The sequence below is a fragment of the Coregonus lavaretus genome (genome assembly GCF_964263955.1).
Source record: "Coregonus lavaretus genome assembly, chromosome: 8".
In the NCBI taxonomy this organism is placed as follows: domain Eukaryota; kingdom Metazoa; phylum Chordata; class Actinopteri; order Salmoniformes; family Salmonidae; genus Coregonus; species Coregonus lavaretus.
The window spans coordinates 3,194,335-3,220,976 of NC_139995.1; the positions used below are offsets into that span (position 1 = coordinate 3,194,335).

At 41.9% G+C, this 26,642-nt stretch overlaps 1 protein-coding gene across 1 annotated transcript in view; it reads right to left on the reverse strand.

Moving 5' to 3' along the window:
• Positions 1-26,642, reverse strand: part of LOC311133416 (receptor-type tyrosine-protein phosphatase T-like) — a gene marked incomplete at both ends in the record, with an annotated part of 396,537 nt that overhangs the window by 33,200 nt on the left and 336,695 nt on the right. The window contains one exon of the mRNA XM_084166909.1: positions 14,679-14,766. Coding sequence (XP_084023035.1) covers positions 14,679-14,766 — 88 coding nt within the window. The remainder of the gene's footprint in view (positions 1-14,678; positions 14,767-26,642) is intronic.

Here is a 26,642-nt window from a genome sequence, read left to right on the forward strand (position 1 = left end):
TTATGGGGTATTGTGTGTAGGCAAGGCACAAAACATCTCAATTGAAATAATTTGAAAATCATGCTGTAACACAATAACGTGGAAAGAGTATAGGGGTGTGAATACTTTCTGAAGGCACTGTATATTTAGCTAATGAATGATGGGTTATGCATAAGCTTTTAAATTTATAGTCTCTGTCTCTTGCGCAATATGCACCTGCGCTCCGCTGGCCTCTCCTTAAAAAAATTGCTCCTTAGCTCTTGGAGTCCCAGGAAAATCTAGACTAGAATAGCTTGTTGGAATTATTATTATTTTCCATTTCTTATACTAATAAACTTTTCGAAGAGGGATGCAAACTCTTGTTTGCTGAATGTTAAAAACAGCAGCCCAATTGAACTCACTGGGAGTTTGAATAAAGAGAGAGCGTGTGCGATGGCGGTAGAGTACAGCAGTTTTTTATTCAGACTATCACCCATAACCACTCAATCTTCGTGAAGAGGCATGAAAGCCGTCTACATCTTATTCAATTACTATATTATTCAAGCATGCCGTTACAATGATGAAGATCATTGTAATGGCTAACTGTTAAAAACAAGGAAGAAATGAAGCAACAATAGAGAGAGAAAGAGGAAGTAGGCTAATGCGCATGTCGCACAGAATTAGGGGGAAATTATGAAAGGTAGCCTATATATGCATCAGCCTACTAATTATAAAAATATGTAATAAGCCCTATTATATATTTCAAAATTAAAATCACATTTGCTAGCCTATAATTGTCACTTTGTAGGACACATGTCCTGCACCAGCATCCCATGTTCTCTCCCAGCTTCCTGGTTTGAATGAGGTGCGTAGTTCCAATCATATAATATAGTATAATACGATAAAGTACAGTAATACAGTCCACACTCAAAAAGATTAGCCTACTGGAGCTTTTCATTTATTTACCCAAGAGAGCATAGTTACATCTATGGGCTTTTATGTTTTTATGTCATGCGTCATGTGCGGTATGACATACAGTATATTATATATGCTGTATTGGGTAACGACACAATCATTTGGGCTTTAATGTATGGCTCATCAGGCTCAGGTAGCATCAGGCTTGAATTGTCATGGCAGTCAAAGCTCCAATCAAATCCAGACATATTTTTATGCTTTATATGCTTTAGAATGACACTTCCGGTTTTGGCGGGAAATATTGGGTTACCCTGGAGAAAAGTGATTTATTCTCGGGATGTAATATTTGCAAAATACCGGGACAATATTCAACCCTAATCTGTAGATGCTCTACAGACTATCTACAGACAATAAATAACATTTAAACAAACTATCCCTAACCCTAACCCTAGCCTTAACCCTTACTCTTATTCGAAACCTAACCGTAACCTTAGCAAGCAGTTGCTTATCAATATATAGTTTGTTGATAGGGACCATCTGTAAGAGCATTTACAGATGGAAAATCCGGACTATCCAAATAAAGTGTGACCCTGGCTGGCACAGGCCTCAACCTGTGGTAAAATATGAATCATCTCCTCCATCAGGATTACTGAGCAGGATTACTGGGTCTTTCATTCCAGCCCTGACACACCTGAGCCAGGCTCCTGGATGAGGGCTGGCAGGGGGTTGTGTGAAGGGTAAAAAGAAGGCTGGATGTTCTTGGCGCCACAGAGTACCTCGCTCACACAAGGCTTCCCTGTGCAAGCCTCCAGGCTATAACACTCATATGCCTTGAGCACCATATGCCTCAAGCACACCCCCAATAAAGGCATCATTAGCCCAGTCCTCATACAGAGGGGTCCTGAACTCATTACTGATTCATGCTACCGACTCCTCGGCTGAACTATCGATTCTCTTTTGCTGCTCTGTCTTCCTTTTTTTGTAAAAGTTTGGTGCAGGGGCTTGTTTACTTTGGACTTCTGGGGAGCAGCTTGGTTCATATGAACTTGAGTACATTTTAGCAGACGCCCTTATCCAGAGCGACTTACAGTTAGTGAGTGCATACATTTTCATACTGGCCCCCCGTGGGAAACGAACCCACAACCCTGGCGTTGCAAGCGCCATGCTCTACCAACTGAGCTACAGGGGTTTGTTTTGTAAACTAGATTTCTATAGTCTTTGTCTACTGTCTATAGAATTCTGTCTCTGAGACCTACAGAATATCATAATCTCAGTTTCACAGTCTACATCAGGGAATAATTAATATTGAGCAATGCTACACAATTTGCCATGGGGCATAGAGAAAATGTTGCCCTATTAAAGCATGTTTGCTGCAATTCTACACATTTTGCCATGGGGCAGGGAGGAAAATTAGCAGTTTTACAGCTAATTTCCTACAAATCTACATATTTTGCCATAGAGTGGAGTTTACTATAAAATCTGAGTGAGAGTGATTAACAAAATCAATGGGGGACCCCCGGTCGGTAATCTGACCATGTTTAGGCCTATTACAAGTTTAGATAGCTGGCCGCTAGACTAATTTACCAATCTATAAAAATTTTGCTGATATGGGCTAATTGAGTGACTGACTTAACAATAAAAAAACTGCTGATGCACAACCAAATTGATCCAAGGCCTTGGGCCGCCAGTTGTCCATGCCTGGTCTACATCATGTAGAAAGGATTACAGTGAAAACGTTGGTACATTTAAAAACACAGCAGTGTGGAAATTTGAATTGCTGATCGAGGGGACCAGGCTTCTCCGGGTAACACGTGGTATGTCACAGTTCCATTAATCACTAAAGCCTATGTTCTCCCCAGAGAGTTTATACATTGCCACTAAACTGTCAATGTGGCTGAACGCATTATGGACTTTAATAGCCTGTTAAAGTCAGCCCTCCTGGAGGTTCCACTGTCAAACAGGCAGAATGCTGTTTCCTGCTGATTGTCCCGCAAAGCATGCTGGTAGTTGACTGATCCGGTTTAATCCTGTTCCACAGCTCAGAGATTAGACTCTGCCTCGAGGTGTACCTGAGAGATGCTGAGGGTTTCATCAACAACGCTAAGTGTTTACTTTAACCCTGTTCAACGAGAAGCCCATGTTTGGTCAAGTGTCATCCAGATCGGGAGTGGATTACAGCGGAGGAAGTGTATTAGCAAGGAGGGGAGAAGGGAGGTCTTTGCCCAACAGGGAATATTGAAATGTACTGTTAAAATATACTGTAGGAGGTTATATCAGACTCTTGTGTAAGCTAGACAGTCTAAGGATCAGTGGGTTCCTTTAAATAAATACAAACTATTTTCTGTAATAAGTCAGTAGTTGTCAATCACACATTGTAGCTCTTAACCATAAATTACAAGCTATTAATCATAATAACTCTTAATTATACCCCAGTTACATCATCAAGTTGTTAATAACCAGCGTTTAATAACCTCACTCATTGGGGCCTATTTACTGTATGTTGTGGATATTTTATCAATGCTTCCTGAAAGTTGCTTGTTTCTTCACATTGATGCCAGGTGCAAAAAAGCACCCAGTAAACATTGGGGAAGTGAGTCAAGGGAATGCTAATCATCAGTCTTTGGTCAATACATCAGAGGATTTCTACGGCATCGACTTCAAGGGAATCTCTGAAGATCCTTCAATGTTACGTGCCGGGAATGAATGCCAGTTAAGATATGAGCGACTTGCAAAGAGCCTGCGTGCACACACACATGCAGCCCAACTTGAAGGGAATCGACTATCGGCGAGCCGTCAGAGTGGTGGTTACCTCTGTGTTCATTTTAATGGAAATTAAAAACTGGGATACTTATTATTCAGGGAGCACTTCTTCACAAGGCACCTTCTGACGGTGTTGCACACGATTCAAAACACACTCTAGTGAGTGACAGTTTGTGTAATAAAGCGTTCTACACTCATATACCTCAGTGGAGGTTGTGTTGTTGACCCAGTCATTGGGAAATAGTGCGGTGTTGGTTCATGTCTGAAGAAGATTGCATCAGGTAAAGCCCTCTCGATTGCTTTTCCTGGAGAGAGGATATAATTGCAAAGACAAGGAATATCAAATGATCTTCACTCAATACCCTTTTACTTTTTGACAGCTAAATATCTTTGCTCCCTCTCTGGTTTCTTGTACAACATATACAGTATGTCAAACACCTTGCTATTTATTTGCGAAATCAATAATCATTAAGCCAGAGTTACATGCCTATTGTATATGATGAAAACGGTCTGTCTGACTCTGTGAAGTAAGTTTCCTTCACCATAATTTCAAAGTGTCCCTCACATTGACCCAACTGCAACATGGGAGCTGCGGTCCACTTTGAAAACGCCTACTATCAATAGCAACCAAAGCACTCCATTGCAATTAAATATAAACCATTCAGTCAACAAGCATCTGTGAAATTCCCCTAGGGATGTATCAAATGTGCTTTTTTCCCAATAAATAAGCAACATTTTCGTAACTTAATAACTTTTCCTCCTTAAAACAACTGTAATGCTAAAGAAAGGGACTATTCTGGACAAGAGGAAAATAAAATGAAAATAATGTTTTGAGAGGTTCCTGTAGGCAGTTCTGCTTTACAGGTTTGCCACCAATTCCTCCAATCTCTCTGATATGTAAATGTTTGCCAATAACACTGTTTATTTTGGTAGCCGAGTCTGCTGAATTATAAATGACCATATGGGAGGCTTTATGTTTACACAGTGTGGGGGGAAAAGGCACAGAAGAAATGGAATGGGACAGCTGCTTATAATCGAAAGTGCTCGCTGTTTTTCTTGCCATTCCATAAATTGTCATAGGTAATTGGGCAGTGTGAGTTGCTGGGAGGGTGAGCTTTAGTATTGATTAACATTTAGTTAGACACTGTGTGGATGTTTGAGTAGAGGCTTGGTTGGCAAGGGTTGGAGGAAAAGCATCTTTCCATCGACACTTCTACTCAAATTATCCTTTTTAATGTCTCAAAATAAGAGGTGAGGAGGGGAAATAGAAGACATTCTGAATTTTCCAGAGCAGATGACAATCTCTTACACAGAGTGACTGTTCAAGTTTGCAGAGTGACATTTTCCAAAAAGCATATTTTGGGTCGAACAATTAACTGTGGATCGCTCTTGGCAGACTTATAATGTGAAATGAAGATACCTACCATTCTTTCTCAGTGGTAAAAAAAAAAATGTCATGAGAAATGTAGCATTTGTACGAGCATGCAGTAAGATGGACAGTTTCCATTACAAGCTCATGTAATTAAAACGCTTTTACTAATAGAAAATGTATCGTAATTCCTGTTGGCTATCAGCATATGACAGGCTATTTCATTTTAGAGCAAGTTTTCATTTAAAAGCCTTCACTTGTAGGAAGTGTCTCGCCAGTGACATCTAAACCCTTAATAAAAAAGTATTAATGTCATTGGGGCAATATGCTACTCTTGTATCGCATTAGGGGCCTTGGGTTCTCTAACAACATGACATAATAGTGTAGACAGCCCTGTAGACAGCACTGTTTTCAAAGACTGCGGCATAATTAAAACATCTTGTCAAAGGGTTGAAAATGTGGTTCTCTTATGAGAAAATATTAAATCATTTCAAAGAGAATAAGCCAGTATTATCTGCAAGACCTTTTGTTTGCAAAGAAGTAGAGAATGTTTAATAATAATAATAATAATAATACATGGGACTTCTATAGCGCTTTTCAATTATCCTAAGTCGCTCTACAATTGTAGAAACTAAATAAAAAACAGACATCAAACAAGACAACGACAAACTAACAGCAGGAAGAAACAAAAACATGAAACAAAGGGAAGGGGGAAGGGCTTAAAGACTTCATCGGCGTGCACAGCTAAGTGGGTTTGTAAATTTTATTTCACACGTATTTAAGAAATATATCTAAATCAAAGTTGAAGTTTTATAGCTACGGATTCTTCTTCTATGGTATAATGGCGTTCGCAACAATTTGATGTGCATTCCGCCACATACTGTGCGGGTGAATAATAAGGATCCCAAAAAAGGAAATTATGTGGGTAAAAATGAATAAAATATCAGTAGACAAAGACAATAGAAATCTAGTTTACAAAATAAAATGAACAAAAAAATTCTACCTGTCCTATCGACAATAGTCCTTGCAGTGCTTCTGCCGTGAAGTCTTGGAGCCCCAAAAACTTCTCGGCTGCAGATATAATGATGTCCAGCTGTTTAGACACGTGTGCTGTACAATTAATCACTGTGGTTATAAATGCCACAAAATCCACTTTCTTCACAGTGAGTGCATCCAGATAACTCGATTGACTTAAAACACTAGCAACGGGTTGCATTGCACCCACTGCCATATCTTCAACACTGTTGCCTCTTGCCCCTTCGACTCTCTTCACCGCCTCCACATAGGAAATCTGCTGCACAGCCCTGATCCTTGACACCTTGACCTCCTTCACCCTAACAGGGCACTCAAGGAAGTCCGGAGTATGATCCCCACCACAGTTGCAACATTTTCCATTGACAGATTCTTCAATACTATACCTCTCCCGTCTGCAAACATTTGACACGTGACCATATACTTTACAATTCCCACACTGTAATGGATTGGACACAAATGCTCTAAGCGCATACCTCACATATCCAAGCTTCACATATTCAGGTAGAGTCTCCTCAAACAACAATAATATCGACAGGCTTTTCTCCTTACTTCCATTTACCATACGGGTCAGGCGACGTGCACTGACCACTCCTGGGATTTTCTGACTAAGGTTATCGTCATCTATATCCAACAAGACTTCAGCTACAGTGCATTTGGAAAGTATTCAGACACCTTCCCCTTTTCAACATCTTGTTACAGCAAAGTACAGAGAGATCCGTGATGAAAACCTGCTCCAGAGCGCTCAGGACCACAGACTGGGGTGAAGGTTCACCTTCCAACAGGACAACGACCCTAAGCACACAACCAAGACAACGCAGGAGTGGCTTCGGGACAAGTCTCTGAATATCCTTGCGTGGCCCAGCCAGAGCCCGGACTTGAACCCGATCTAACATCTCTGGAGATACCTGAAAATAGCTGTGCAGTGACGCTCCCCATCCAACCTGACAGAGCTTGAGAGGATGTGCAGAGAGGAATGGGAGAAACTCCCCAAATACCGGTGTGCCAAGCCTTTAGCGTCATACCCAAGAAGACTCGAGGCTGTAATCGCTGCCAAAGATGCTTCAACAAAGTACTGAGTAGAGGGTCTGAATACTGATGTAAATGTGATAGTTCCGTTTTTTAAGTTTAATAAATTTGCAAAAATGTCTAAAAGCCAGTTTTTGCTTTGTCATTATAGAGTATTGTGTGTAGATTGATGAGGGGAAAAAACAATTTAATCCATTTTAGAGTAAGGCTGTAAGGTAACAATATGTGAAAAAAGTCAACGGGTCTGAATACTTTCCGAATGCCCTGTATAACTTATTTGGCTGGCTCCCTGCTCCGAAGATCAATACCTGTTACTTCTGACGTGGACAATTTTGCCAGATCCAGTGCACACGTCTTCTGCTCTTCATCAACACAATTAACCAAAACAAGGCCGCTTCTAGTCACCTTGATTGAATCCACCTTTCCCACTGCTTTCTTAACAGTCCTCGATATTACAAATGGATTTCCCAAATTAATTTCCTTTTCCAAAAATGGCAGTCCAATAAGAAATGAATTATTGGACCGGTCCTTGTCTTCTACTACAACTTTTGCTCTTTTTTTCCCGTTCTTTGATTTCACTATTTTCCACACATTTCACTTGCCGCACTTTCAGATTCAAGCACAGTCGCCATTTCCTCTCCCTGCGGTGTTTCCTGGAACCAGATCTACAAGCTGTCAACTGTATCATGTCTAGCTATGGATTCCGTGATGTGTTTACTTTTTACCGCAATTTTGTGTCCCGGGATCCCGCTAAAAAGCTTAGCTATGTGTATGTAAAATGTATATGTAAAATGTAAATACAGTTGAAGTCGGAAGTTTCCTGAGTGGCACAGTGGTTCGAATCCAGGCTCTGTCGTAGCCGGCCATGACCGGGAGACCCATGGGGCGGCGCACAATTGGTTCAGGGTAGGGGAGGGAATGTCCGGCAGGGATGTAGCTCAGTTGGTAGAGCATGGCGTTTGCAACGCCAGGGTTGTGGGTTCGATTCGAGAATGAAAAAAAATAAATATATGTATAATAATATATGCACTCACTAACTGTAAGTCGCTCTGGATAAGAGCGTCTACTAAAATGTAAACAATTTAATTAAAATGTACATACACTTACGTTTTTCAACCACTCCACAAATTTCTTATTAACAAACTATAGTTTTGGCAAGTCGGTTAGGGCATCTACTTTGTGCATGATACAAGTAATTTTTCCAACAATTGTTTACAGACAGATTATTTCACTTATAATTCACTGTATCACAATTCCAGTGGGTCAGAAGTTTACATACACTAAGTTGACTGTGCCTTTAAACAGCTTGGAAAATTCCAGAAAATGATGTCATGGCTTTAGAAGCTTCTGATGGGCTAATTGACATAATTTCAGTCAATTGGAGGTGTACCTGTGGATGTATTTCAAGGCCTACCATCAAACTCAGTGCCTCTTTGCTTGATATCATGGGAAAATCTAAATAAATCAGTCAAGACCTCAGAAATAGAATTGTAGACCTCCACAAGTCTGGTTCATCGTTGGGAGCAATTTCCAAACGCCTGAAGGTACCACGTTCATCTGTACAAACAATAGTACACAAGTATAAACACCATGGGACCACGCAGACGTCATACCGCTCAGGAAGGAGACACGTTCTGTGTCCTAGAGATTAACGTACTTTGGTGCGAAAAGTGCAAATCAATCCCAGAACAACAGTAAAGGACCTTGTGAAGATGCTGGAGGAAACAGGTACAAAAGTATCTATATTCACAGTAAAACAAGTCCTATATCGACATAACCTGAAATGCCGCTCTGCATGGAAGAAGCCACTGCTCAAAACCGTCATAAAAAAAGACAGACTACGGTTTGCAACTGCACATGGGGACAAAGATCATACTTTTTGGAGAAATGTCCTCTGGTCTGATGAAACAAACATAGAACTGTTTGGCCATAATGACCATCGTTATGTTTGGAGGAAAAAGGGGGATTTTTTCAAGCCGAAGAACACCATCCCAACCGTGAAGCACGGGGGGTGGCAGCAGCATGCTGTGGGGGTGCTTTGCTGCAGGAGGGACTGGTGCACTTCACAAAATAGATGGCATCATGAGGAAGGAAAATTATGTGGATATATTGAAGCAACATCTCAAGACATCAGTCAGGAAGTTAAAGCTTGGTCGCAAATGGGTCTTCCAAATGGACAATGACCCCAAGCATACTTCCAAAGTTGTGGCATTGTCCCGTGTAGCTCAGTTGGTAGAGCATGGCGCTTGCAACGCCAGGGTTGTGGGTTTGATTCCCACGGGGGACAATTATGGAGAAAAAGCATTTATGCACTCACTAACTGTAAGTCGCTCTGGATAAGAGCGTCTGCTAAATGACTAAAATGTGGCAAAATGGCTTAAGGACAACAAAGTCAAGGGGTGGCCATCACAAAGCCCTGACCTCAAGCCTATAGAAAATGTGTGGGCAGAACTGATAAAGAGTGTGCGAGCTAGAAGGCCTACAAACCTGACTCAGTTACACCAGTTCTGTCAGGAGGAATGGGCCAAAATTCACCCAACTTATTGTGTGAAACTTGTGGAAGGCTTCCCGAAACGTTTGACCCAAGTTAAACAATTTAAAGGCAATGCTACCAAATGCTAATTGAGTATATGTAAACTTCTGACCCACTGGGAATGTAATGAAAGAAATAAAAGCTGAAATAAATCATTATTTCTAGTATTATTCTGACATTTCACATTCTTAAAATAAAGTGGTGAACCTAACTGACCTAAGACAGGGAATATTTAATAGGATTAAATGTCAGGAATTGTGAAAAACTGAGTTTAAATGTATTTGGCTAAGGTGTATGTAAACTTCCAACTTCAACTGTATATGTAGCAGAAAACAAATAAATATATTTGTCCTCCGAAGAGGGGTGGTGCATGGGTTAATAAAAAAATTATAAAAAAATAGCTTAGCTAATCACTAGAGACAGAATCACTAGATCATTTATTCTGGTATTGCCCCTGTGTAGCTTGTTTCTGTTCACAGGTTCAGAAATGGTAAAAAAATAAAATAAAAAATATTACAAATATTAGTGTTGGGCAATTTGGAAAGCCATAGTCAGCAATAAATAAAATAATAATATTTGTAAGAAAGGTTTTCATCCTTTGCTCACAATCTGTGGATACTATGCGATTAGAAAGGTTCAAAATGTATGTAAAACATCACAGCACAATTGAAAAATGTATGGCACAAGGGAACCAAACGAGGATGGTCTATGGTGATAGGTGGGATGGGCTGATATGTGTCCTCCAAAGTGGGGGGCTGGATGGATGGATTAACAATAATAAAAATAATAAAAAATAAAAAGCTTGGATAATAGTTAGCTGCTAGTCATCATGCTAATCGAGCAGGCTAGCAGTGCCAGCCCTCAGGTGCTTCTATCCATGACAGTACACAAATGCGATAGGTGCGACATGATCTCCACACAAGAGGAGGAAGAAAAGGTGGAACTGATCAATGGACATGGGTTTGTCTGGCCTAAATGCATCACCATCAAGCAGTTTTGGGAAGAGATTATTCGGTTGCTATCTCAGCTGTGGCAAAAGCAGGACCTGGCGGCAACCCAGACACATTGCATTTGTCTTGAGTGCCTCCTACAGCCAAGGTGCTGATGAGTCAGGTAGCGTTGATCTGTTCCAATCCACCGAACAGATGATAAGCTCAACTCCGCTGCCCTTGGGTGACTGGACATTGACCAGGCGTAGGAGACCGGGAGGGAGGCAGTCTGGCTGGCCTCCATCTATCCTGGATGATCTGATTTAGCTATCTAACATATTTCACCCACTGGAGGCGGACCAGTGGCCCCATTCCCCCAAGGCTAACACTGTTTAGCAGGTCGTTGACTCAAGACAACAGTGTCTCGGCGATCCTCCACCTTCCCGGGCCTCCGGGGCCTCCGACGCCATTCCGCTGCTGCTGGTGCGGAGAGTCAGGCTAGCCTGGCTCGAAGCCTCCATCCCCCCTGCCCGAGGCAGTCCAATCCGGCTCCCCCTCTTCCTTCCCAATCACATTCCATCACGACCATCTTCATTGTGGGCAGCTCAATGGTCTGTGGACCGACCAAGGTCCACTGTAACCTGGAAACCCGTGTCCGAGACTCCCTCCTGCCCACAGTTCTGGCCAACTACTTTAATATTAAACACTTTAGTCACTCACATAGGTTTTAACGACCTCCACTTTAGGCGATCTGAGGAACTGAGGGAGGACTACAACATTATTTTTGATAGCACAGGGAATATAATAATTATCTCTGGCCCCCTCCTGTGCTTTCAAAGGGGTGCAGCACATTTCAGCTTCCTTGTTGCAATGAACGCGTACCTGAAGAAACTTTGCAATGACAAGAATGTCTCCTTTTGTGACAATTTTGATTTGCTGTGGGAGCAACCAGCACTTTTTAAGGGAGATGGGATTCACCCTAACCACAGGGGTTCCAGGATTATTTCCAGCAACATTGCGAACTGAATTTAGAGATTGATGGCCTGGGTCTGGTAGTGCTTCAGTCCTCCCTGTCATAATTAGTAACAGAGGACATGGAAAGCCTATTATGTCCTGTAATACGGTTAACATTTTGCTGCAGTGGGCTAAAACAGGGTCAGACACAGTGTTTCTTGGTAGTCTTATACAAATCTACTTTTAAAACAAAAGTATACACCTCACACACATGGTTAAGGGCTTAAGAAAAGACACCTGTACCATGTCAGATATAGAGTTGAAATGTATTCAAGTTTGAGTTTGCATCCCAATATTACACTTTATATACATCACAGAAGACTGAAATATAACAAAACCATTTGACATAGAAACATTTATTAAAAATATTAATAACGTTCCACCCATGAGGCCACTAGAGGGCGATTTGGTTATTTGACTGCAGGAAAGGGCTACTGTAAGTAACCTAATTTATTTTCCTTCTAACTCCCCTGAATACCTCTGTAAATCCAGCAGCTATCCATGTCAAGATCGGTGCATTGAAAGTAAGATCTCTAAATAATAAGTTGTTCATATGCAATGATTGTATTATTTACAACGGCATTGATATTTTCATGCTAACTGAGACTTGGCTTAAACCTGAGGATTTTAGTTCTCTAAATGAAACTACCCCTCCAGCCTTTCTTTTCTACAGTGGTGGTGGGATAGCCGTCATTCATAGTTTATATGTAGCCCTGTGTCGTGTCGCATTTTGCTTATCTATTGCTTGAACAAGAAACAACCCATCTTGTATATTTTAGTGTACAGCCCTCCTAAACCTAATGGTTTGTTCATTGCAGAATTCTCTGACCTGCTTTCTTTGGTTACGCCAGGGTTATTATTCTTGGAGATCTATGTGTGTTGCCCAAGCAATGCACTAGCAGGGGAGTTTCTTAACCTGTTAGAGTCCATTAACTCTGTGCTACATGCCACAGGGCCTACACACAACAAAGGCCATCCTCTTGATCTTGTGCTGTTCTATGGTCTGAATATTGATAACTTGGAAACTGTTGATGTGCATCTCTGACCATCTTCATTGTTTTTAAAATGCTTTCTCCTCCTCCTAAAAATGTGTCTGTCCACACCTGTTAGTACATTTTCAAATGCTTTTCTATCCCCTACCACTGATCCTGTTATTTGTCTTCACACCAATGATTTGGTGAATAATTTCAATGACATATGTCAGGCTACTTTAGACTCAGTGGCACCAATTAAAACCATTAATAGATTGTCTGTCAGTGTCTCAACCTGGTTAAATTACCACAGTCGTGCTTTAAAAAGTGAATTTAGAAAGCCTGAACGTAAATGGAAGGCAAACTTCAAGAATTCTATGAGATAATGAAGGATCTGATTACTTCTCTACCCTGATCTCTGAGGACTCCCACAACTCGGAAATTCAGTTTGAGACAATTGAGCGTGTTGTTGGTGCCCCCACCCCTAACAGTGACATGATTGCATCCCCTGATCTTTGCTAACAGATTGTAGATAACCTTGGTCATTTGTCCACAAATGTAAAGCCTACATCCAGAAACCTTGACCCTGACCTAAACCTTGAGCTGCATGTAAAAAAAATTGTCCAGTCCTGCTTTTATCATCTAAGAAATAAAGTTAAAGTAAAGTATTTTATCTCAGTCACTGATCTGGAGAAACGTATACATGCTTTTATTTCCTCACACCTTGATTACTGTAACTCTTTGTATACCTGTCTGTCAGTAATCACTCCATCGTCTACAGTTTGGCTTTTAACAGGCAGCAGGAAATGTAACCATTTCACACCTATTTTAGCTTCTCTGCACTGGCTACCAGTCACTTTTAGAATAGATTAAATCACGTTTAAGGCTAGGCTTGGTTTAGCCCCATCCTATATCTTAGATATGTTATCTCCCTAAGAGCAGCCTAAGATCCTCTGGCAGGGCACTGTTGACTATTCCAAAGTCTAGATGAAAGGAGACTGGTCATTTGCTACTAGACTTTAGAATAGTCTGCCAGAGGACATCAGGGTTGCAGAATCAGTGCCTCTTTTTTACAGTATGTGCCTGCTGAAGATACACTTACAGTATAAAGACAATTTTAATGTATGATTTCAATGTATGATTTTAATTAGCTATCTTTTTTTATTATGTTGAAGCAGTTTGTTATTTGTTATTTGTATTGAAAAGCACAATACAAATAAAGTTATTTTAAAGAAGGGAAAAGAGTGTGATATGTCAGTGTATGAGTGAGCGAGCAGGTGTTGTGCGTGTCTTTGTGTGTGTGTGGGAGAAAGTAGGGGGCTTAGGGGTTGGCCAAGGTGAAGAGGTGGGGCTTTAGGAGGGACTGAATGATGGTGATGGACTCAGATTCACGGATGGCTGGTAGGAGGGAGTTCCAGAGCCTTGGAGTAACCCTGGAGAAGGCCCTGTCGCCGAAGCTCTGGAGCTTGGACTTGGGAATGGCAAGGTGCTGTTGTGGAACGGAGTGAGCGTGAGGGTTGGTAGGGGAGAAGAAGGTTGGAGAGGTAAGGGTGAAGGTGGAGAAGGGCTTTGTAGGTCAGAAGGAGGATATTGTAGTTAATGCGTTGGGAGGCAAGGAGTCAGTGGAGTTCACGGAGGACGGGATGATATGATGCCAGGATTTGTGTGGGTGAGGAGTCGTTGGGAGCTTATAGAGGGAGCTTGCGTTGATGCCGGAAAGTAGTTAGTTGCAGTTGTCCAGACGTGAGGTGATGAATGCGTGGATGAAGGTTTCAGTGGCAGAATGGGAGAAGGAGGACTTGACTTTGGCAATATTGCGGAGGTGGAAGAATGAAGATTTGACAGTCTGTCGGATGTGGTGGTCAAAGGATAGGGTGGAGTCCAGGATGAGGCCAAGGTAGCGTGCGTGGTGGGAGGGAGAGACAATGGTGTCAATAAATGGTGAGGGTGAGGTAGCCAACTTTGCTGAGTGTGGTTTTGGTGCCTATGAGGTGCCCTCAACACCCATACCCTCCGGTCTGGTGAGCAGGACCTGATGTCAAACGCTGGCACTCAGGTCGACCAAAAGTCTACCATGAGAACATGAGACTCCTGAGCTCAGAAAAGGCTTGAGCAAATACACCAAACACGCTTGTCTAGCTCAGTATCTGTGTCACTTCAGTACTCACAAGCGATGATGTTGCCGTATCGGTTCTTGTTGCGGTTCTCATCCTTCTTGGCGGTCTCCCATGGGGCCGCCTGTCCTTCAGTCAGGCCCTGAAATCACATCACACACTCTCAAACATTGCTGCAGGACAGAGTGTGCACAAAAACCTGCACACACACACGCAGGCAAACAGTGGAAATAACAACCTTGCTGTCAAAATAACAACTTACTTGATTATATACAGTAAAACCATGCTATAGTATAAAACCGCTAACATTGGAGGAACCAGTAAGCAAAAGGTTTGTTTCCTGAAAGGATCTGTTTGCTATCTCTAATGTTCTATGGGGTGGCTGGAATCATTGACAATATTTAGGGCCTTCCTCAGACACCACCTGGTATAGAGGTCCTGGATGGCAGGGAGCTCGGCCCCAGTGATGTACTGGGCCGTCCGCACTACCCTCTGTAGCGCCTTGCAGTCGGATGCCAAGCAGTTGCAATACTAAGCGGTGATGCAAACAGTCAAAATGCTTTCAATCGTGCAGCTGTATAACTTCTTTTTGAGGATCTGAAGGCCCATGCCAAATCTTTTCAGCTTCCTGAGGGGGAAGAGGCCCTCTTCACGACTGTGTTAGTGTTTGTACCATGATAGATCCTTAGTGATATGGGCACCGAGGAACTTGAAGCTTTTGACCCTCTCCACTACAGCCCCGTCGATGTGAATGGGACGTACTCGGCCCTCCGTTTCCTGTCTCAGCCATCAGCTCGTTTGTCTTGCTCTTTGCACACTGTGACGCTTTTGAAACACTTGTTTTGATTGTTAGTGTCATTTGACAGATATACTGCTCAACAAAAAGAATATGCTTTAAGTAGATGTTTCTGACTGACTGAGACGTTGAGGAGGTTGAATATTCAAATATACAGTTTGTCAGAAGCACTCCAATAAATACATGAGCTGACATTATATTTTTTTCTTTAGTTTTTCCCCAAATTCTGTTTATCCAGGTTCCCGTTTTCCCCATTTTTTTTCAGGTTTTCGCTCTCAAAATCAAAAGATTCAACAACATTTTTTACATTTAGATTTTTGGATGTAGTTACCCTTTAATTGAAGTGCGCACCAGCCAGGGATCGTTGTTTGGTTAGCAATGTTTCTGTAGCGCTCATGTGATTGCAAAGTTTGCAAAACAAATTGCCACTGGATTGATGCAAATAATCATGATCATTCTGGCAGGTAGGCATAGGCTGCTTTGTAGTTAACATTTAACTGAGAAGGTTTTTGGGAAAGCCTTTCTATCTACCGGAAGACGGTTGTCATTACATTAGCATCAATGCTAATGGCTACACAAAGTGGTAGACAAACGTGCACACACAGACAGGATTCTTCCTGTGCTGTTGCCTTTTCAGAAAGTTGAAGGAGAATACGAATCACTGCTGTATTTTATTAATGTCTTATGATAAAGGTTGGACAAATTAATGAATGTTCTACTAAGTTGAAGGAGAATACGAATCACTGCTGTATTTTGTTAATGTCATGATAATGTTGGGCAAATTAATTAATGTTCTACTAAGTTCAATACAATTTGGAATATTATTGAATTCTGTATTCCGTGATTCTGTCCACGTTCTCCGCAGATTTTATAGGGCCTAATGATATCCCATGCAATGTGACAAAAATTGAGTTGTTATGTCCTTCTCTGGATGAACTCAACTTTACAGAGAACGTAAAGTGGCACGCTTGGCAGCTGAAATTGGCTAAGAAGAGAATGTTTGTGTGGTTAACAGGCTGCTCAAGGTAGGCCAAATGGACTGTGTGCTATTTTTGCATTCCTGTATAAAAAACACAGGGGCAAATCTGTCACCGCCACCTAATTAATGCAGAATTGTCCTTTAGCATCCATTAAAGGATATCTGTGCTATGCTGACAATACAACAAGCTTTCACTTGCACAGCTTTCACTTGTAGACAACAACATACCGTTTGACCCATTTTCCAGACGTTGATTCCTCATCGCCCAGTCAACTGAAAAATTGATTTACTGTCTATATTATTAAGGTCAAAGGTGAATGCTTTCAGAGGGAAGTCTGTAATCCACTCCCTCCGTTTACTTCCTGTTAGAACTATAATATCCTGTTGCCCATCTCTGTCGTGATTGGCCGTGGCGTAAATGGCTCTCTCTCTACCCTCTGTAATAACGCTGGCAGCTGTGAGACTAAAGACCCTGAGGCTTCTACTCCATCATGGCACATATGTCTTCTTATTGAGCGTGAAATAGAGCTACTCGCCAACACTGGCTCAGGTCCACACCACTCAGAGACTGCACTGACAGACATACCGTACAGCAAGACACATTGAGGATGATTGATGGGTACATTCTCAGAGCTTTCTTTTTCTCTATATAAACTAATCAAATCAAATTTGATTTGTCACATACACGTATTTACAGATGTTATTGCGGGTGTAGTGAAATGCTTGTGCTTCTAGCTCCGACAGTGCAGTAATATCTAACAAGTAATATCTAACAATTTCACAACATATACCCAATACACACAAATCTAAGTAAGGAATGGAATTTCAGAATATATACATATATGAACAAGCAATGACAGAACGGCATGGACTAAGATACAGTAGCATATTATAGAATATAGTATATACATATGAGATGAGTAATGCAAGATATCAAATCAAATCAAATCAAATTGTATTTGCCACATGCGTCGAATACAACAGGTGTAGACATTACCGTGAAATGCTTACTTACAGCCCTTAACCAACAATGCATTTATTTCTTAATAAAAAAGTAAAATAAAAAAACAACAACAAAAAAGTGTTGAGAAAAAAAGAGCAGAAGTAAAATAAAATAACAGTATGGAGGCTATTTACAGGGGGTACCGGTGCAGAGTCAATGTGCGGGGGCACAAGCTAGTTGAGGTAGTTGAGGTAATATGTACATGTGGGTAGAGTTAAAGTGACTATGCATAAATAATTAACAGAGTAGCAGCAGCGTAAAAAGATGGGGTGGGGGTGCAAATAGTCAGAGTAGCCATGATTAGCTGTTCAGGAGTCTTATGGCTTGGGGGTAGAAGCTGTTGAGAAGCCTTTTGGACCTAGACTTGGCGCTCCGGTACCGCTTGCCGTGCGGTAGCAGAGAGAACAGTCTATGACTAGGGTGGCTGGAGTCTGACAATTTTGAGGGCCTTCCTCTGACTCCACCTGGTAGTACGCACTACCCTCTGTATTATTCATTATTATTATAATTAGTGACTCGTTTTCCATTTCTCAAAGTGGCCAGTGATTTCAATAGACAGCAGCAGCCTCTAATGTGCTAGTGATGACTATTGACGAACTGACTTGTTGGAAAGGTAGCATCCTATGACATGGCCAAAGTATATAGACACCCCTTCAAATTAGTGTAATCGGCTATTTCAGCCACACCCGTTGCTGACAAGTGTATTCAATTGAGCACACCGCCATGCAATCTCCATAGACAAACATTGGCAGTAGAATGGCCTGTACTGAAGAGTTCTTGTGACTTTCAACGTGACACCGTCATTGGATGCCACCTTTCCAACAAGTCAGTTCGTCAAATTTCTACCCTGCTAGAGCTGCCCCGGTCAACTGTATGTGCTGTTATTCTGAGGTGGAAATGTCTAGGAACAACAACGGCTCAGCCGCGAAATAGTAGGCCACACAAGCTCAAAAACGGGACCGGCGAGTGCTGAAGCGCGTAGCGTGTATGTAAAAATCGTCAGTCCTCGGTTGCAACACTCACTACCGAGTTCCAAACTGCCTCTGGAAGCAACGTCAGCACAAGAACTGTTCGTCAGGAGCTTCATGAAATGGGTTTCCATGGCCGAGCAGCCGCACACAAGCTGAAAATCACTGTGCGCAATGCCAAGCGTCGGCTGGAGTGGTGTAAAGCTCGCCACCATTGCACTCTGGAGCATTGGAAACGGAAACGCTTTCTCTGGAGTGATGAATCACGCTTCACCATCTGGCAGTCCGACGGACAAACCTGGGTTTGGCGAATACCAGGAGAACGCTACCTGCCCGAATGCATAGTACCAACTGTAAAGTTTGGTGGAGGAGGAATAATGGTCTGGGGCTGTTTTTCATGGTTCGGGCTAGGCCCCTTAGTTCCAGTGAAGGGTAATCTTAACACTACAGCATACAATGACATTCTAAACGATTCTGTGCTTCCAACTTTGTGGCAACAGTTTGGGGAAGGCCCTTTCCTGTTTCAGCATGACAATGCCTCCGTGCACAAAGTGGTCCATAAAGAAATAGTTTGTTGAGATCGTTGCCAAAAACTTGACTGGCCTGCACAGAGCCCTGACCTTAACTCCATCGAACACCTTTGGGTGAATTGGAACGCCGCCTATTCGCCCAACATCAGTGCTTGACCTCACTAATGTTCTTGTGGCTGAATGGAAACAAGTCCCCGCAGCAATGTTCCAACATCTAGTGGAAAGCCTTCCCAGAAGAGTGGAGGCTGTTATAGCAGCAAAGGGGGGACCAACTCCACATTAATGACAATGATTTTGGAATGAGATGTTTGACGATAAGGTGTCCACATAATTTTGGCCATTTAGTGTATTTCTGGAGGTTTCTCTTCTAATCAAGTGACTTTAGAAAGAGCTTTGCACTGAAATAGAGCTACGGCATTCCCTTCGACCTGACAGCATAATTACTGTGCATGAATAGATGAATAAAATAGATGGATTTGTGGCATTTTGAATGCGTGCTTAACCTGGACTTTACCATGACAATGCTCATTATTAACACAGGAACTCTATGGTTTTACAATAGCAAGTCTAGTAATCTAAAACTGCATCCCAAATGGAACCATATTCCCAACATAGTGCACTACTTTTGACCAGAGCCTTATGGACCATAGTCAAAAGTAGTGTACTATATAGTGAATAGGGTGCCATTTGGGACGCAACCTAAGTCTGACTAACGGGTAGATCGCAATAAGGCCTAAAAGAGGAAGAGAGAACAATGGGAGGGAGAGAAAAAAAAAGGGAGGAAATGAGAGAAGGGGGGAAGAGATCCCAATTAAATGACACCCAATAGGATGTAGAGGAAGATAAAACAGTGTGCCCCATAATCACTATGTGGCATATTTCCCATGTAATTGATCAGATAGGTTCCTGTGCTTGGGCTCAGCATGGATTAAAGCAGTTAGTTTGTGTGTGTTGACAGGCTGACGGCAAGCACCCACTGAAAGAAACAGTGGGGACAGAGCGGGAACAAAGCAAACCCAAATTTACAGGGGCCTCTCTTATGGTGTCAAATTAGCCTCTAAAGTCCATTGCGTGCGAGATGGCGCTGATGAGCAAGATGAAACATTGAGCAAGCAAACACTGATTCGAGAGTGCAGAGGATGTGTCCCGCGAGCAGAGGATGAGTGCCGCGAGAGTCGAGAGCGCAGAATGTGGTCGAGGGCAGCAGGGCGTGCAAATTAAATTTGAGTTGACTTTGAGCGAGCGGAACATCATTGTCGCATGCTAAATATTAATTTGAGAGCAAAGATTGTTGTTTTGTTTTGCAGGTATACTTACTACAAGACTCAGAAGTTACTGCGCTCTCACAAATGCAATGCATTCCCACATGGATTTCTCCTCTTACACCAAAATTATTGCTCTCGTAATGGCAATCTTTTACTATAATCATCACTAGTTAACACAGCCACAAAGTGATCATTATTATGGCTAAACCCCGCCTATTTCGAAATGTCTATTCTTAAAATCTGATTTTAAACCTAACCCTAAACACACTACTAACCTTATGCATAAGGGACTGGACTTTATTTATAATAAGGGTTACATCAAAATCGGACCTCTCTGAAATGAAAATGGATGGTCCTCCATTCAGAAAAATATATTTAACCTCTCCCTGAACGATTGAAAAAAATAACAAGTGACCCTCCCCTACAGTCTACCCAAAATAATAATGAAAACAGAGTGGATAGTAGACAACATGACTACCGTTTACCCTCAGTTCTTGGACAGACCAGAACCTTAGAAAAGCAGTTCTAGAAATTGTTCTTTGTCCTGTCAGCATTACATGGCAACACAGGAATTTTGATAGCGCACAGGAATGCGGGCCAGAAGGTTATGGATTCGCAGACAACCATGGACAAGAGTAGGGGTGGAAAGTTCTCCATTATAGTAAAAGCATTGCATGAATCTATCATCGTGTTTGCAGGTCTGAGAAAAAATGTGCCTTTTATAAACATTTCATGCTATTCTTTGTAATTTTACATATGTGCAGAATGTTTTTGTTATACCACACAAATTACCGAAATCAGAGGCTAAGAATGGACAGAGAGATAAGCCTATGTGTTCATCTTATCAGTGTGTCTTGTTTGCAACAAAACTGTCCCTGTTTGCAAATAATTAAATCTGAGACTTCATTAGGAATCTGAGCATGGTACTTTCAAAAGTTAGGCCTACCATTCCACCCTAGACAGAGTAGGCCTACCAACGCAGACATATTTAAGATTTAACTGCTGGCTACTGTTCTTCCGTGGCTTAACCCAACGAGAGAAGGTCACAAGTGTTTCCCTAAAAGCTGTCTGGGTTTAAACATCTTCTATTGTACAGAAAGTGAATAGCTTAATCAATTGATAGTGACAGAATTAGAATACTTCCCAAGCAAAGTCAACCTCTGAATGTCAAAGAAACGAAACAATGATATCCCCATATGAATCGGAGTCAAGTCTTTCCCGGGTATTTTACAGCTTGTTTCTAGCATAAACCATTGCGGACCAAAGCTCTGTTATAGATCACTTATATATTCAGATCTGTTTTATTTTCTTTAAAATCTTAACCTAACAAGGGGTAGACCTGTACTTTTTGCAATTTTCTTTAATAAAAGGTAGGCATATGGCATACCCTCACATACCCCCTCAATTTGAGTCTTGGTTTTAACTGAACAGCCCTTCACTGACACGGAGGTAGGCTATATAAAAGAGTGCATGGAGGAATTGACCGACAATTTCATCTGTCAAATAGATAGGCCTACCTCTTATTTTTTTACCTACTTTCAGCACCATGAGCTGTCCATTTCCGATCGATTGTACCGCTGCTACTCCTTCAAGATTCAGCCCATGTAAATTACTAGAATCTGGCTTATTGTTAGGTCAATAACTCTGATAAATACAGTTGAAGTCGGAAGTTTACATACACTTAGGATGGAGACATTAAAACTCGTTTTTCAACCACTCCACAAATTTCTTGTTAATAAACTATAGTTTTGGCAAGTCGGTTAGGACATCTATTTTGTGCATGACACAAGTAATTTTTCCAACAATTGTTTACAGACAGATTATTTTACTTATAATTCACTGTATCACAATTCCAGTGGGTCAGAAGTTTACATACACTAAGTTGACTGTGCCTTTAAACAGCTTGGAAAATTCCTGAAAATGATGTCATGGCATTAGAAGCTTCTGATAGGCTAATTGACATCATTTGAGTCAATTGGAGGTGTACCTGTGGATGTATTTCAAGGCCTACCTTGAAACTCAGTGCCTCTTTGCTTGACATCATGGTAAAATCTAAAGAAATCAGCCAAGACCTCAGAATAAAAAATGTAGACCTCCACAAGTCTGGTTCATCCTTGGGAGCAATTTCCAAACACCTGATGGTACCACGTTCATCTGTACAAACAATAGTATGCTAGTATAAACGCCATGGGACCACGCAGACGTTATACCGCTCAGGAAGGAGACGCGTTCTGTCTTCTAGAGATGAACGTACTTTGGTGCGAAAAGTGCAAATCAATCCCAGAACAACAGCAAAGGACCTTGTAAAGATGCTGGAGGAAACAGGTACAAAAGTATCTATATCCACAGTAAAACGAGTCCTATATCGACATAACCTGAAAAGCCGCTCAGCAAGAAAGAAGCCACTGCTCCAAAACCACCATAAAAAAGACAGACTACGGTTTGCAACTGCACATGGGGACAAAGATCGTACTTTTTGGAGAAATGTCCTCTGGTCTGATGAAACAAAAATGGAACTGTTTGGCCATAATGACCATCGTTATGTTTGGAGGAAAAAGGGGGTGGCTTGCAAGCCGAAGAACACCATCCCAACCATGAAGCACAGGGGTGGCAGCATCATGCTTTGTGGGTGCTTTGCTGCAAAAGGGACTGGTGCACTTCACAAAATAGATGGCATCATGAGGAAGGAAAATGATGTGGATATATTGAAGCAACATCTCAAGACAACAGTCAGGAAGTTAAAGCTTTGTCGCAAATGGGTCTTCCAAATGGACAATGACCCCAAGCATACTTCCAAAGTTGTGGCAAAATGGCTTAAGGACACAAAGTCAAGGTATTGGAGTGGCCATCACAAAGTCCTGACCTCAATCCTATAGAAAATTTGTGGGCAGAACTGAAAAAGCATGTGCGAGCAAGGAGGCCTACAAACCTGACTCAGTTACACCAGCTCTGTCAGGAGGAATGGGCCAAAATTCCTTCAACTTATTGTGGGAAGCTTGTGGAAGGCTACCCGAAACGTTTGACCCATGTTAAACAATTTAAAGGCAATGCTACCAAATACTAATTGAGTGTATGTAAACTTCTGACCCACTGGGAATGTGATGAAAGAAATAAAAGCTGAAATAAATAATTCTCTCTACTATTATTCTGTCATTTCACATTCTTAAAATGAAGTGGTGATCCTAACTGACCTAAGACAGGGATTTTTTACTATGATTAAATGTCAGGAATTGTGAAAAACTGAGTTTAAATGTGTTTGGCTAAGGTGTATGTAAACTTCCGACTTCAACTGTACATCATGGGCAAGAAACATATTGTTTTTAATACATTCAATTACAGTGGGGAAAAAAAGTATTTAGTCAACCACCAATTGTGCAAGTTCTCCCACTTAAAAAGATGAGAGAGGCCTGTAATTTTCATCATAGGTACACGTCAACTATGACAGACAAATTGAGAAGATCACATTGTAGGGTTTTTTAATGAATTTATTTGCAAATTATGGTGGAAAATAAGTATTTGGTCACCTACAAACAAGCAAGATTTCTGGCTCTCACAGACCTGTAACTTCTTCTTTAAGAGGCTCCTCTGTCCTCCACTCGTTACCAGTATTAATGGCACCTGTTTGAACTTGTTATCAGTATAAAATACACCTGTCCACAACCTCAAACAGTCACACTCCAAACTCCACTATGGCCAAGACCAAAGGACACCAGAAACAACATTGTAGACCTGCACCAGGCTGGGAAGACTGAATCTGCAATAAGTAAGCAGCTTGGTTTGAAGAAATCAACTGTGGGAGCAATTATTAGAAAATGGAAGACATACAAGACCACTGATAATCTCCCTCGATCTGGGGCTCCACGCAAGATCTCACCCCGTGGGGTCAAAATGATCACAAGAACGGTGAGCAAAAATCCCAGAACCACACGGGGGGACCTAGTGAATGACCTGCAGAGAGCTGGGACCAAAGTAACAAAGCCTACCATCAGTAACACACTACGCCGCCAGGGACTCAAATCCTGCAGTGCCAGACGTGTCCCCCTGCTTAAGCCAGTACATGTCCAGGCCCGTCAGAAGTTTGCTAGAGTGCATTTGGATGATCCAGAAGAGGATTGGGAGAATGTCATATGGTCAGATGAAACCAAAATAGAACTTTTTGGTAAAAACTCAACTTGTCGTGTTTGGAGGACAAAGAATGCTGAGTTGCATCCAAAGAACACCATACATACTGTGAAGCATGGGTGTGGAAACATCATGCTTTGGGGCTGTTTTTCTGCAATGGGACCAGGACGACTGATCCGTGTAAAGGAAAGAATGAATGGGGCCATGTATCGTGAGATTTTGGGTGAAAACCGCCTTCCATCAGCAAGGTCATTGAAGATGAAACGTGGCTGGGTCTTTCAGCATGACAATGATCCCAAACAAACCGCCCGGGCAACGAAGGAGTGGCTTCGTAAGAAGCATTTCAAGGTCCTGGAGTGGCCTAGCCAGTCTCCAGATCTCAACCCCATAGAAAATCTTTGGAGGGAGTTGAAAGTCTGTGTTGCCCAGCAACAGCCCCAAAACATCACTGCTCTAGAGGAGATATGCATAGAGGAATGGGCCAAAATACCAGCAACAGTGTGTGAATACCTTGTGAAGACTTACAGAAAACGTTTGACCTGTGTCATTGCCAACAAAGGGTATATAATAAAGTATTGAGAAACTTTTGTTATTGACCAAATACTTATTTTCCACCATAATTTGCAAATAAATTCATTAAAAATCCTACAATGTGATTTTCTGGATTTTTTTTTCTCATTTTGTCCGTCATAGTTGACGTGTACCTATGATGAAAATTACAGGCCTCTCATCTTTTTAAGTGGGAGAACTTGCACAATTGGTGGCTGACTAAATACTTTTTTCCCCCACTGTATAGTGGTAGCAAGCTTCTCATCTTCGCGCTCCTTCTCTAACTGAATATATATATGGCTATAGGCTAGTCCGCACGCAAGATTTGGTCTAAGAAACAACTGAAAATTCTGAATAAACCTTTGACTCTCCTCCTGAACCGCCACCGTAGCCCTACACCGCACAGCCATTGGTTAAGAAGCACACCGAAAAAATTTTTAGCAGCAAGAGCAGAGCCGGCCGGGCTCAGGGTTGGAATATCCATTGCGGTGTGTAATGCATCCAAGTTTTATTTACACCATCCCGTCAGCTATTTTAGAAATACAGTGGCTTGTGAAAGTATTCACCCCCCTTGGCATTTGTCCTATTTTGTTGCCATACAACCTGGAATTAAAATGTATTTTGGGGGGGTTTGTATCTTTTGATTTACAGAACATGCCCACCACTTTGAAGATGCAAAATATTTGTTATTTCAGAAAACAGAAAACTTGAGCGTGCATAACTATTCACCCCCCCCAAAGTCAATACTTTGTAGAGCCACCTTTTGCCGCAATTACAGCTGCAAGTCTCTTGGGGTATGTCTCTATAAGCTTGGCACATCTAGCCACTGGGATTTGATTTTTGCCCATTCTTCAAGGCAAAACTGCTCCAGCTCCTTCAAATTGGATGGGTTCCGCTGGTGTACAGCAATCTTTAAGTCATACCACAGATTCTCAAATGGATTGAGGTCTGGGCTTTGTCTAGGCTATGCCAAGACATTTAAATATTTCCCCTTAAACCACTCAAGTGTGCTTTAGCAGTATGCTTAGGGTCATTGTCCTGCTGGAAGGTGAACCTCCGTCCCAGTCTCAAATCTCTGGAAGACTGAAACAGGTTTCCCTCAAGAATTTCCCTGTATTTAGTGCCATCCATCATTCCTTCAATTCTGACCGTTTCCCAGTCCTTGCCGATGAAAAACATCCCCACAGCATGATGCTGCCACCACCATGCTTCACTGTGGGGATGGTGTTCTCGGGGTGATGAGAGGTGTTGGGTTTGCGCCAGACATAGCGTTTTCCTTGATGGCCAAAAAGCTCAATTTTAGTCTCATCTGACCAGAGTACCTTCTTCCATATGTTTGGGGAGTCTCCCACATGCCTTTTGGCGAACACCAAACGTGTTTGCTTATTTTTTTCTTTAAGCAATGGCTTTATTCTGGCCACTCTTCCGTAAAGCCCAGATCTGTGGAGTGTACGGCTTAAAGTGGTCCTATGGACATATACTCCAAGCTTTGCAGCTCCTTCAGGATTATCTTTGGTCTCTTTGTTGCCTCTCTGATTAATGCCCTCCTTGCCTGGTCCGTGAGTTTTGGTGGGCGGCCCGCTCTTGGCAGGGTTGTTGTGGAGCCATATTCTTATGACCCAACCCTGATCTGTACTTCTCCACAACTTTGTCCCTGACCTGTTTGGAGAGCTCCTTGGTCTTAATGGTGCCGCTTGCTTGGTGGTGCCCCTTTATTAGTGGTGTTGCAGACTCTGGGGCCTTTCAAAACAGGTGTATACATACTGAGATCATGTGACAGATCATGCGACACTTTGATTGCACACA